This window comes from Physella acuta, unplaced genomic scaffold, assembly GCF_028476545.2.
Source record: "Physella acuta isolate Inbredline_101_S28 unplaced genomic scaffold, ASM2847654v3 ptg000208l, whole genome shotgun sequence".
NCBI lineage: Eukaryota > Metazoa > Mollusca > Gastropoda > Physidae > Physella > Physella acuta.
Window position 1 is genome coordinate 1,046,645 of NW_026731727.1, and position 14,733 is coordinate 1,061,377.

The 14,733-nt window shown below is 38.1% G+C and overlaps 1 protein-coding gene across 2 annotated transcripts; it reads right to left on the reverse strand.

Annotated features, from left to right (window-relative positions):
- Window positions 1-88: 88 nt before the first annotated feature.
- On the reverse strand, window positions 89-14,361 carry LOC131937363 (apoptosis regulator BAX). 2 transcript variants are annotated; one of them, XR_009386217.1, is made up of 7 exons: window positions 13,951-14,361; window positions 12,252-12,410; window positions 10,357-10,441; window positions 7,796-7,931; window positions 5,270-5,368; window positions 1,408-4,044; window positions 89-1,341 (listed from the first exon to the last, which is right to left on the reverse strand). XR_009386217.1 is itself a non-coding variant. In XM_059294729.1 (6 exons), the coding sequence occupies exons 1-6, from the start codon at window positions 13,985-13,987 to the stop codon at window positions 3,934-3,936; spliced, it is 627 nt and encodes a 208-aa protein (XP_059150712.1). In that variant the 5' UTR covers window positions 13,988-14,361; the 3' UTR covers window positions 90-3,933. The 2 variants fall into 2 exon arrangements, 1 of the variants encoding a protein (XP_059150712.1); XM_059294729.1 differs by having other exon boundaries at window positions 90-4,044.
- Window positions 14,362-14,733: the final 372 nt, after the last annotated feature.

Consider the following 14,733-nt stretch of genomic DNA (forward strand, 5'->3'; position numbering starts at 1 on the left):
AAAGTCCAGAAACTAATGTAGTTTTTGTAAAGTATAACACAAACAAAGGAACAAGTTATTTTCATTTTTAGAAATTGTATTTTTTTCAAATTTTATTTTTAGAAATCATACATTTTCTCACTTTAAAAAAAAATTCATACATTTTCTCATACCACATTTGTTTTTAGAAATTATGCATTTTCTCATTTTATTTTTACATTAACTTTAAAACTTACACAGATGAAGCTTAAATAATACAATTCACACTACTTTCAAAATAAAATTGTAATCATGTGGTACTGTTCAATAAAAAAAGATTTCAAGTAACAAGATAGTTGTTTAAAAATAAAAAACTAGAATCCATAAGAAAGTTGCTAGACTAGAAAAACTACCTTAGTGCTGACACAATATTTCATACACAACAAAATTAAATATTTGATCTAAATATTATCTGTCAAATTTTTTTTTTTTACAAAATAACATGGTAAGCTCTTTAACTTTAAGTACTTCTGAAATCAAAGTGAGACAACAGAACTATAGAGGGGAGACAAATAGTTGTTTTTATACAGTGGACTGGAAAAGCTCTACAAAATTATACACAGAGATAAACAGGTAGCCATAAAATTGTTCAATCTTCGCCAACGTGACTTTCTTTAAAGCGTTTTTTAAGTAGTATGTGAATTCTATCTGAATGTTTTCATTAATAAATTAGCTTTTAAACTATGGACTGAAGTAAATATTTCCAAGTTGATTGGCCCAGCTTGTAAATATTTCTGGCCTGATGTAATCACAGTTGAAGACAAAATACAATCACATTGTGGGTTCACAGTTTTCAATTAGTAAAACATGTCTATTCATACAGTTAAAAATATACCACTGAGATATGTCAGGCAGATCTTTTCACTAATTAAACGCAAACATGTTAGCAGAATGACCCAAAACACACACACAACAAAAAAGTTAGCAAATGACCCGGAACACACACCCAACAAAAAAGTTAGCAAATGACCCGGAAGACACACCCAGGTAGTCAAATACACAGCTTGCTCTGTTGATAAATTAAAATCGGGTCATTTCATCAACAAGTCATTCCCAATCTTCACATCATCAAGGGACTTGGTTATACACAGCAAAAACAAAGGGAGGACTGAGCAAAAACTGTACTGGTGCAGCCATCATCTGGTGCTTCAGCTGCTGCCACTGTTCTACAGACCCTAGTCACCCACACCACAGCAGTCATGTGAGGAAACGTGTACAGTGGGTGTGTAATATCCTACACAGCATCTAATCATGACCTCAGCAGTCATGTGAGGAAACGTGTACAGTGGGTGTGTAATATCCTACACAGCATCTAATCATGACCTCAGCAGTCATGTGAGGAAAGTGTACAGTGGGTGTGTAATATCCTACACAGCATCTAATCATGACCTCAAACACTTGAGCCTTTAAAATAATACCAGCAAATAAAATATGACATCAACCAAAGCTGACAGCAATATCATCTGGTACACGTATGGAGATCTATGGTCAACAAATAGACCACACAAGCACATACTAGATATGTTGTCAAAACACATACTAGATATGTTGTCAAAACACATACTAGATATGTTGTCAAAACACATACTAGATATGTCAAAACACATACTAGATATGTCAAAACACATACTAGATATGTTGTCAAAACACATACTAGATATGTTGTCAAAACACATACTAGATATGTTGCCAAAAAACATACTAGATATGTTGTCAAAACACATACTAGATATGACATAATCTTAAATATGGCATAATCTCAAATACAAACTAGGTGTGATGTAATCTCAACCCTAATACATCCACATCTCACTACATCCACAGCTCACTACATCCACAGCTCACTACATCCACAGCTCACTACATCCACATCTCACTACATCCACAGCTCACTACATCCACAGCTCACTACATCCACCAATACAACCACAGCTCACTACATCCACAGCTCGCTACATCCACAGCTCACTACATCCACAGCTCACTACATCCACCAATACATCCACCAATACATCCACAGCTCACTAGATCCACAGCTCACTACATCCACAGCTCACTACATCCACCAATACAACCACAGCTCACTACATCCACAGCTCGCTACATCCACAGCTCACTACATCCACAGCTCACTACATCCACAGCTCACTACATCCACAGCTCACTACATCCACAGCTCACTACATCCACAGCTCACTACATCCACCAATACAACCACAGCTCACTACATCCACAGCTCGCTACATCCACAGCTCACTACATCCACAGCTCACTACATCCACCAATACATCCACCAATACATCCACAGCTCACTACATCCACAGCTCACTACATCCACAGCTCACTACATCCACCACTACATCCACAGCTCACTACATCCACCACTACATCCACAGCTCACAACATCCACAGCTCACTACATCCACAGCTCACTACATCCACAGCTCACTACATCCACAGCTCACTACATCCACCACTACATCCACCACTACATCCACAGCTCACTACATCCACAGCTCACTACATCCACCACTACATCCACAGCTCATTACATCCACCACTACATCCACAGCTCACTACATCCACAGCTCACTACATCCACAAATACATCCACCACTACATCCACAGCTCACTACATCCACAGCTCACTACATCCACAGCTCACTACATCCACAGCTCACTACATCCACCACTACATCCACCAATACATCCACCGCTCACAACATCCACAGCTCACTACATCCACAGCTCGCTACATCCACCACTCGCTACATCCACCACTACATCCACATCTCACTACATCCACAGCTCACTACATCCACAGCTCACTACATCCACAGCTCACTACATCCACAGCTCACTACATCCACAGCTCGCTACATCCACCACTCGCTACATCCACCACTACATCCACATCTCACTACATCCACAGCTCACTACATCCACATCTCACTACATCCACAGCTCACTACATCCACAGCTCACTACATCCACAGCTCGCTACATCCACATCTCACTACATCCACAGCTCACTACATCCACAGCTCACTACATCCACAGCTCACTACATCCACAGCTCACTACATCCACAGCTCACTACATCCACATCTCACTACATCCACAGCTCACTACATCCACCACTAGATCCACATCTCACTACATCCACCACTACATCCACAGCTCACTACATCCACAGCTCACTACATCCACCACCACATCCACAGCTCACTACATCCACCACTACATCCACAGCTCACTACATCCACAGCTCACTACATCCACAGCTCACTACATCCACCACTAGATCCACAGCTCACTACATCCACCACTACATCCACCACCACATCCACAGGACCACTACCTCCCTACCCCCAGTTAGAACAAGTCTACACTGTGATCTCACCACATAATCTCAAACATCTGACAAGCTGTCACTAAAGAAATATTTGACCAGTTAGAATTCATTTATCTCCCTTCTCATTAATATCACACAAATGAGCTTTTATAAATAATGAGTGAACTATTTTACACAAGTGGTAAAAACAATAGGTGTGGGCTAGTTGTTACAGTTGCCTTTACAACAAGATACAAACAAGTCCTGAGTTGGTTGAGTACACAAAAAATAACTATTTTGTTACATTTCTCAGGTTTACACTCAAAACTTGTATAGGGAATTAGTTGCTGGAATATGTAGGCCAATATAGGTAACAAAGATGGGACATAGAAAATTGTATTTCAACTCAGTGGCTTTGGATTTTATTTCTGATAAATGTCTTGTGTGCCTTAACAAAGAGAGACTACTCCCCACCCAGCCAGCTAGATCTATGTACCTGGAGACGTTAGCACAGTTTGTTCAACATACAAGTTCTCAATGTAAACAACAAATCCAAAGGCTCCACTAAAACAAGTTGCAGGTTAACTCAGGTATTTCTTGTAGAGCAGCACCCCAGCACAGGCCAGCAGACCAGCGCCAACTACAAGACTGACTTGTCTCTTGGAGCTGCCAAAGTATTCTCTGATGGCTTCCTGCACAGAGAAAAACATCTGACCATAACTATTCTCTTCTCAGATGAGAAAAACATCTGACCATAACTATTCTCTTCTCAGGTGAGAAAAACATCTGACCATAACTATTCTCTTCTCAGGTGAGAAAAACATCTGACCATAACTATTCTCTTCTCAGGTGAGAAAAACATCTGACCATAACTATTCTCTTCTCAGGTGAGAAAAACATCTGACCATAACTATTCTCTTCTCAGGTGAGAAAAACATCTGACCATAACTATTCTCTTCTCAGGTGAGAAAAACATCTGACCATAACTATTCTCTTCTCAGGTGAGAAAAACATCTGACCATAACTATTCTCTTCTCAGGTGAGAAAAACATCTGACCATAACTATTCTCTTCTCAGATGAGAAAAACATCTGACCATAACTATTCTCTTCTCAGGTGAGAAAAACATCTGACCATAACTATTCTCTTCTCAGGTGAGAAAAACATCTGACCATAACTATTCTCTTCTCAGGTGAGAAAAACATCTGACCATAACTATTCTCTTCTCAGGTGAGAAAAACATCTGACCATAACTATTCTCTTCTCAGGTGAGAAAAACATCTGACCATAACTATTCTCTTCTCAGGTGAGAAAAACATCTGACCATAACTATTCTCTTCTCATATTACATCCACCCCTGTCAATGATCCACCAAACAACTAAACCATCCACCCCTGTCAATGATCCACCAAACAACTAACCCATCCACCTTGTCAATGATCCACCAAACAACTTACCCATCCACCATTATCAATGATCCACCAAAGAACTTACCCATCCACCCCTGTCAATGATCCACCAAACAACTTACCCATCCACCATTATCAATGATCCACCAAAGAACTTATCCATCCACCCCTGTCAATGATCCACCTGACCATATGATCCACCAAAGAACTTACCTATCCACCCCTGTCAATGATCCACCAAACAACTTACCCATCCACCCCTGTCAATGATCCACCAAACAACTTACCCATCCACCCCTGTCAATGATCCACCAAAGAACTTACCTATCCACCTCTGTCAATGATCCACCAAACAACTTACCCATCCACCCCTGTCAATGATCCACCAAAGAACTTACCTATCCACCTCTGTCAATGATCCACCAAAGAACTTACCCATCCACCCCTGTCAATGATCCACCAAAGAACTTACCCATCCACCCCTGTCAATGATCCACCAAACAACTTACCCATCCACCCCTGTCAATGATCCACCTGACCACATGGTCCCTCATAAACTCCACTATCAGGTTGATGATTGCACGTACTAGAGGTATTCTGTCAAGGGCCTGGTGACAAAAGGTCAAAGGTCAACCATTTCTTCCATTTCAAAGTACCTTTCTACATCAACAGACATGCACTTGTAATATATTAAACAAGTTAATTAAAAAGTCTAGTGACAATTTTAGCGCAATTTCCTTATGTTATCTAAAAATAGCTCTGTCGTAGCGTAAATCAAGAGCAGGGTTAGTAAAACCATTGGTTAGTTATTAAAACGTTTTTTTTATTTAAAAAAAATTTCAGTATTTTACATGTTTTATTTACAATAGAGTTACATGACTAAAAATAATTGCGCGCCTAGCTACTGAACGTGATGACGAAGCCATAGAACGTGATGGTGCAGCTATTGAACGTGATGACGCGTGTGGTGTGGTTGGAAAAAATGCCAACTAATTCGGTCCAAATTTTAATTAATTCAAAAAATTTTTTGTGACCGAACGAAAGGATATTTTTGAAAACTTTCTTCGGCAATATTGTTCTAAATTATGGCAGGAATCGATTGGTACATGTTTCAAGTCGCTAAAAGGTCTGGTTGCCGAGATATGGGCCAAAAACTGCTTTTTTTCGAGGTTTTTTGGCTTTTCCAGGAAATCCATGAAAGAAACCCGGATTTTTTATAGCCTATGTTCATCCTCGTAACTTGCTTAACATAATTGCTTTTGGAACTAGTCATCGATATTGCTTCGTTGAGGAGGAGATACGACTTAAAGCTGCGGACACACATCCATCCATCCATCCATCCATTCATACATTCATACATCCAGAAATGACGGGTTAATAAACGCAATTCTCCAGAATGGAAATTGCGCTAAAAAATAAGAACTATATGTGTATATATATATATATATATATATATATATATATATATATATATATATATATATATATATATATATATATATATATATATATATATATATATATATATATATATATATATATATATATATATATATATATATATATATATATATGAACAGACATGCACATAAAAGTCCTCTATGTTTACTTCTATCTTTTCGTTTGCGGATAAGCTTGGGGTATCATAATTGTTCACTTAATTGAATCAGGTGGGTCTGCCGGCTCCCTGGCAGGGTTAGATTTGTCACCCTGGGCTAACCTGTGAGCGCTGTGGTGCATAATTTTGTTTTAAACAGTGTGATAGACTATGGATAAGAAAGGTTACTATAGACTTTAACTGAATAGAATCCGGGCAGCCTCCAGTGCCCAAACTGGGTGTTATTTGGCACCCCAAACCTTCCCGTGTTAGCTATGGTGCTTACATTCATTTAAGTGAGTGCAAAAGACTATGAATAAGTTGGGGTACTATAGTCGTTATCTAAGTTGACGGCGCCCCAGCATGGTGCGATTTGGCGCCCCAGGTTCGACTGTGAGCACTTTGTGTTTATGTTTGTGTTTCTTTGTGTTTGGGTTAGTTTGCAATTGTGGTTGTGTTTGCATTTTATTTGTTTTTGTTTGCTTTTTTGTTTGTGTTTTCTTTGTGTTTGTGTTTGGCTTTGTGTTTTTGTATGTGCTTTTGTTTGTATTTGCATTTGTGTTATGTTTGCGTATTTTGGTGCGTTTTGGTTTTGGTTGGTTGTGGTTTGGGTGGGCAATGCTGGGTATATGCTGATTACGAAACACACAAGCCATGGTCCTTAACAGATAGGTTTTTTACAGAGGCCAGTGCAGGGCCTGGCCGGGACGGCAAGTATATACATATACAAATATATACCTACATATACATATATACATATACAAATATATACCTACATATACATATATATATATATATATATATATATATATATACATATATATACTAGCTGTTGGTACCCATTACACCTGAATTATAGGCCTACGAGCCGGCCCGCGGCATAACATACGCCGCTATTTGGTTGTTTCTAATTTTCAATAATTCATAATTTGTAAATTCGGCAGTACTAACGCTGACACTGAAAATATTTCTTTAAAACACTATAAGTAGCTCGTTAAGGACCATAACCCCCCCCCCTTCCTCCCCCCCCCCTACCTTTAAAATCGTTGGCTCTGCTTGTAAACATTTAGAGTGAACACAGCTCACTAAAACCATGTAGGGGTGGGGAGGTAGGGAGAGCGTTTGCAGCTTGTTTTCTAACGGCTCGAAGAAGAGAATTATATATATAGATATATTTTAATGTTATACTTGTTTGAGAAAAATATTTTATAAAATAGTTATTGGTCAAAACTCAATGTTCTTTAAGTTTAGTACACGTCGAACAATATTAGTGACAAAGCAGAGAAATAACTAAATAGCTAAAAATCTTACACATCATACTCATCCAACTTAGACAGATACATCTTACACATCCAACTTCTAAAAAATGCTCACAAGGGGCATTCACTCGCCTAAAATGAACAAGTTAAAAACTAAGGACCTGCTGGTAAAAGCTCACCTTGATACAAACTTTGTAAGCAAAATAAAACAAAGCAACAACTCTCCCCCAGTTGAAGATCCCATCTTGAAATATGTTGGCTGCCACGTTCAGCAGTGTCTGTCTTTCAGCTTCAGGGGGGACCCGAGACACAAGGCTGAAATGTGAGACACAAGACTGAGACACAAGGCTGAAATGTGAGACACAAGACTAAGATGTGAGACACAAGACTACGATGTGAGACACAATACATGGTTCTCCTTGTTTCTTGAATAATTTATTTACAAATAGTTAACAAGTTAACGAGTGTAGTTATAAAAACAACATATTTAGTTGTTTACAAGGACGAGGTCAAGGCCAAAACTGAACTGAGTTATTTATAGTTATTATGCAACTGATTTAGACAAGTAGCTGGTGGTACGAAAATAGAATTTGACTTGTAAACTTAGAGACAAATGGACAATGTAATAATAGAGACTATGCTATATGTGGTACCAAAATAGAATAGTTTGACCTTGATAGACAAACCTTGTTGACAACACCGGATGGGTAGGTGAGATAGAAGATGTGAGCTCAAGGAAGGCAGACAACACCTGGGTGCTGGAGTGACGAGGAGAATGCATTGAACACAGAGACAAGTGTTAGTAGATCGTGAGAGACAGAGTGATATAGTGTGTGGACCTGTGACATTGGAGGTCTGTGAGATTCACATAATTATCTGAACTGTGAACATTCATGAAGGAATAAAGTGTAGTCTTGAATCTGCGGTCAGGGTGTGCTTCTTTACATGAGGTGGGTGTATCAGTGCCAAATGAGGTGTCCGCAGCCTAGTGGCGGGAATTTCTAGGCTGTGGATGAATACCTACAGACAGGTGGTTGTATTGCCCTGTCGCATCTGGGTGCCGTGAGAAAGGGTCGCGCAAGACCTAACGAAGAACGTCACATGTCTGCTGCCTTGGTCGCACACACATATACATATACATGATCTCACACACACATACACATATACATGATCTCACACACACATATACATATACATGGTTCCACGACAAATGATCTCACGACAAATGATCTCACGACAAATTATCTCAGGACAAATGATCTCAAGGAAAAATAATCTCTTGGACAAAACATACCAGGACAAAATATATCAGGACAAATGATATCATGGACAAATGATCTAAGACAAAATATCTTAAAATATCTCACAGCAAAATCTTACTAGTATATACGATGATTTTACTTGATTTGAACAATTTTTTTATTGACTGTCAAATGGTTTTGTTTACTTTTTTACACAAAATAATCATGAATAAAATGAATTTGTTAAACTTAACGAAACATCAAAAGATTCATTAAACTTAATCTTGATTTGAAAACGTAAAAATTAAAAAAATTTACTCCTTTAGCTTGAAAGGTATAACAAATGGTAAAATATAAAACAAAGTAACGGTAGCTATACAACATTAATGTTGTTCAAAACACGTAAAATATTTTTGAAACATGTGATTGGGTATTTCATAACGTTAAACCATTGTTTTTATTACATCATCAACACAAATATGATCACACCTCTCCAATACTATGTGATCATGTATTGTGTGAACTCTTGCTCAACTTGTTCTAACTTCACATTTCCAAATCTCTTTGCCTGCTGCTCCACTTATGGCTTTAAACTTATATTCAGAAATTCGCCAGAAACGAATTTTCTATACACTTTCTGTGATGTAACGAAAGAGGCCATAGCTGGGTAATCACCGCCAATACTGATTGGTTTGCATACACACTATGACAAGCGTTGCTCCGCTATGATCCCTGCCGTTTAAATAAGCATTTGTCACATGATCACTAAGGTGTGACCGACACATAAATATTGACTGTAGATGTTTGGTTTGTCACATGATCACTAAGGTGTGACCGACACATAAATATTGACTGTAGATGTTTGGTTTGTCACATGATCACTAAGGTGTGACCGACACATAAATATTGACTGTAGATGTTTGGTTTGTCACATGATCACTAAGGTGTGACCGACACATAAATATTGACTGTAGATGTTAGTTGCATTGTCCATGGAGGACGGATGTCCCATAAGGCATCTCTCTGTCATCAAAGCAGGCGGCCACCTTGATGCGAAGGTGTTCCGTTGTTGTTATTTCATCCCCTTTGACCTAGTTTCGTCTACCTGACGTGGTAGGATTGTCTCATGTTTGGTAATGTCACCTACGCTGTCCTCAAAAAATTTGTTTAATCTTCGCATAATATAATCGCAATTTTAAAATGTTTAGTGCAATATGACAAATTTATGCGGAAAACTTTTCTTAAAATTATTATATAGGCTTATAAACAATATTAAATATAATAAACAAAACTATATGACAGTCAATACAAAAAAAGTTCAAATCAACTAAAATCATTGTATATACTAATAAAATTTTGATGTGACATATTTTGTCCTGAAATCATTTGTCTTGAGATCATTTGTCCTGTCACCCATATATATACACCTTGTAATTTGCCTAATTTATGAGTTAATTTGAAATGGTATAAATAAATATAAATGTATCCCGAAGACTTACTCTTGCAATTTCTGGTCTTTATCTAAGTCATCACCAATGAAGCGAAGTGCCCTTCCAATTTCTCTGACATGTTCCATTGGTGGACCTAGAGAAGATATTCAGTGATTTACTGGATCAAGTACAACTATTTCAATGGAGAAAGTGATTTACTGGATCAAGTACAACTATTTCAATGGAGAAAGTGATTTACTGGATCAAGTACAACTATTTCAATGGAGAAAGTGATTTACTGGATCAAGTACAACTATTTCAATGGAGAAAGTGATTTACTGGATCAAGTACAACTATTTCAATAGAGAAAGTGATTTACTGGATCAAGTACAACTATTTCAATAGAGAAAGTGATTTACTGGATCAAGTACAACTATTTCAATAGAGAAAGTGATTTACTGGATCAAGTACAACTATTTCAATGGAGAAAGTGATTTACTGGATCAAGTACAACTATTTCAATAGAGAAAGTGATTTACTGGATCAAGTACAACTATTTCAATGGAGAAAGTGATTTACTGGATCGAGTACAACTATTTCAATAGAGAAAGTGATTTACTGGATCAAGTACAACTATTTCAATGGAGAAAGTGATTTACTGGATCAAGTACAACTATTTCAATGGAGAAAGTGATTTACTGGATCGAGTACAACTATTTCAATGGAGAAAGTGATTTACTGGATCAAGTACAACTATTTCAATGGAGAAAGTGAATTACTGGATCAAGTACAACTATTTCAATGGAGAAAGTGATTTACTGGATCGAGTACAACTATTTCAATGGAGAAAGTGATTTACTGGATCGAGTACAACTATTTCAATGGAGAAAGTGATTTACTGGATCAAGTACAACTATTTCAATGGAGAAAGTGAGTTACTGGATCAAGTACGACTATTTCAATAGAGAAATTGATATACTGGATCAAGTACAACTATTTCAATATAGAAAGTGATTTACTGGATCAAGTACAACTATTTCAATGGAGAAAGTGATTTACTGGATCAAGTACAACTATTTCAATGGAGAAAGTGATTTACTGGATCAAGTACAACTATTTCAATGGAGAAAGTGATTTACTGGATCAAGTACAACTATTTCAATGGAGAAAGTGATTTACTGGATCAAGTACAACTATTTCAATGGAGAAAGTGACTTTAAAGAACAGAAAAGTGGAGAATGAAAATATATGGCTTCATCCCACTTCAGCCAGAATCCCACCTCTAGAGCTGGCACCAAACACCCCCACCTCTAGAGCTGGCACCAAACACCCCCACCTCTACAGCTGGCACCAAACACCCCCACCTCTAGAGCTGGCACCAAACACCTCCACCTCTAGAGCTGGCACCAAACACCCCCACCTCTACACCAAACACCCCCACCTCTACACCACACAACCCCACCTCTAGAGCTGGCACCAAACACCCCCACCTCTAGAGCTGGCACCAAACACCCCCACAGCTGGCACCAAACACCCCCACCTCTAGGGCTGGCACCAAACACCCCCACCTCTAGAGCTGGCACCAAACACCCCCACCTCTACAGCTGGCACCAAACACCCCCACCTCTAGAGCTGGCACCAAACACCCCCACCTCTAGGGCTGGCACCAAACACCCCCACCTCTAGAGCTGGCACCAAACACCCCCACCTCTAGAGCTGGCACCAAACACCCCCACCTCTAGAGCTGGCACCAAACACCCCCACCTCTAGAGCTGGCACCAAACACCTCTAGAGCTGGCACCAAACACCCCCACCTCTAGGGCTGGCACCAAACACCTCTAGAGCTGGCACCAAACACCCCCACCTCTAGAGCTGGCACCAAACACCTCTAGAGCTGGCACCAAACACCCCCACCTCTAGGGCTGGCACCAAACACCTCTAGAGCTGGTATTACCATTACTTACCACTTGGAGTACCTGGCTCTTGAAGCTGCTCCATACCAGGCACATTATCAAGGCCATCCTTCTGCATCCTTTCATAGATAAAATTATTGAGCAGATAGCGCCCTTGGTTGGTCACATCGTCCTGGGTTAGCCTCTGCTGGTTTGGATTGGACATTCCATCTGAAATTTTGGTTTTCTGGATTTCATCCCACTCTTTGACAACAAATTATGTATGCTTTTTTTTGCTGTCATTTATAACATCAATGTAAATATCTTAGTGGTTAGCCCTACACGTTTGTGTAGAGCTGTGTCAATTTTAAGCCTTTCATAAAATAGTCTTATACCAGCTAGGTAGTACTTAACATCAAGTGTAGCAAAAACAATTAAAAAAAATTTAATTTTACAAAAAAATTTTTTTAAATGACATAAAATAATATACTATAAAATAAAGCAGGATTGATCTCCCCTAAACTTTCACGAATGTTCTTATATAAAACTACAGGGAATGCAAGTCTGGATATAGACATGATTTTGTAATCAATTTTTTATTACTTCGACTTTTGATAATAGAATAAAATCTGGTAGAAAAAATAACTGCTTACCAAGTGAACAGCGAACAATGTGTGTATAATAGTGCGGAATATTAGTACTTTATACATTCAAGGGGTTGTCCATAAATTATGTCACAGTCGTAGGGGGGAGGGGGGTCTGTAACTTTGTGACGGTGTGTGATGAGGGGGAGGAGTTCAGATGGTGTGACGTCACACTTTTGCATTATAAAAAAGCTATGTTAGAAAACGCATTATTTTAGACGTTATTAGAAAACTGTTTTAATAAATTGTAATAACAATTGATTAAAACACTCTATTTTGACAGAGTTCAGACAAGATTTTGGAAAAATATAGCTGTTTAAAAAAAACTCAACAATTTTAAGGGGAGTTGTAGGCTGAGGTGTGACGTCATTTTAGGGGGGGGGGGGTCTGGCTTTTTGTGACGACGTGTGACGGAGGTCAAATAAACTATGGTTTACTGTAACTTTAGTTAACGAAACTCAACAAACATTACCCGATAATTTCTGATGCTAAACTTAAGGTTTTACCAGTGAAATCTTAAAAAATAAAGCATGATATTTCGAGTCGTCCCTTTGAATCCCGGTCAGAATGTCCCCCCGTCGTGGCCTCAACCAACCGGCGGGCTCGTTGCATTGAGTTAAATATAAACTCAAAACAATAATATAAACAATCTTCTTTCAGCAGGTCAGGCTACATACCAGACACGCACAGTGGTGTGTGTCGTGCCTTAACCAAAATAAACTATCTCCCTTCATTATCATTAGATATATTTAATTAGTTAATTAATTCATTTGCTAATTTATAAAATTATGTATGATGCTATAGCAGTAGGTAAGTTACGGTAAGTAGGGCCTATAATTTTTTTAACTATGTATTTGTACTATAAAGAAACAGCTTCGTTGTTTCAATACCACCCTCTCCCCTTCTTGAACTCTAAACTTTTAACCCTGTTCGTAGAGATATTTCTACACGTAGAAAAAATGGCTTTTTCTGCCCTTTTTAGCTCCAAAAACGTGTCGCATGACGTCATCGTGTCATCAGCCGCCAACCAAAACACGGAGAAAGCGCGTGTTTGATTGGTTGGCGGCTGACACTATGAAATCCTCTAGGGACGAATCGAATGGTATACCAAAATAAAAAAATCTTACCACCAGAAAAAAATGTTCTTTGCTCTCTGCTTGTCATTTTGAGAATAACTAAAGTTAAAGACCCAGTCAACTTAAAGTTGTTGTTTATGGCTAGCTAGATCTAGTAGCTACTAAGCTAGGGCTAGAGTAAAGACTCCAAGAGTCTCAAGACTAGATACTCTGACTCTAGTCTAGAATTAGAATCAACTCTAGATTTTAGATTTAGATCTAGAATCTGAATCTAGATTAGATGTAAAATTATTTACAAAACTGTGACCTTGTGTTGAAGTTAGTGTATTGTTATAGTCACCCTTCTCTCTTCTAAATATGGCCTATGGAATATATAGATGTAGATCTAGATCTAGTGTTGTCTTGATCTAATTTAGAATCTATGAGTTAGACTGCCATATTCAGCCATATTGGGTTTGATAAGCATTGAAATTAGAAACAAAGGCAATATTGCCAGAAAAAAATACTGTAAATATGCCGGATAAAATCGTATTTTTAAAAAGGCCTTTCAGGTCTAATCAAAATTCGGTTTTAAATATTAAATTAGTTTTAAGACCGAAAATGAGCATGGAAAATGGATATAGATCTAGTGGTTACGTACAAGCCGTTCGCAAGTTTTTTTTATATAAGATATAGATCTATAGAGGCCCTATATAGGCATATATATAGGCCTAAATGAAATATCTCTATATCTCTATATGTATATATAATATGTAGGCCTATATATATATATATATATATTTATGTATATCGTCTATATATATAGAATTATTTAGAATGGATATATACAGATAT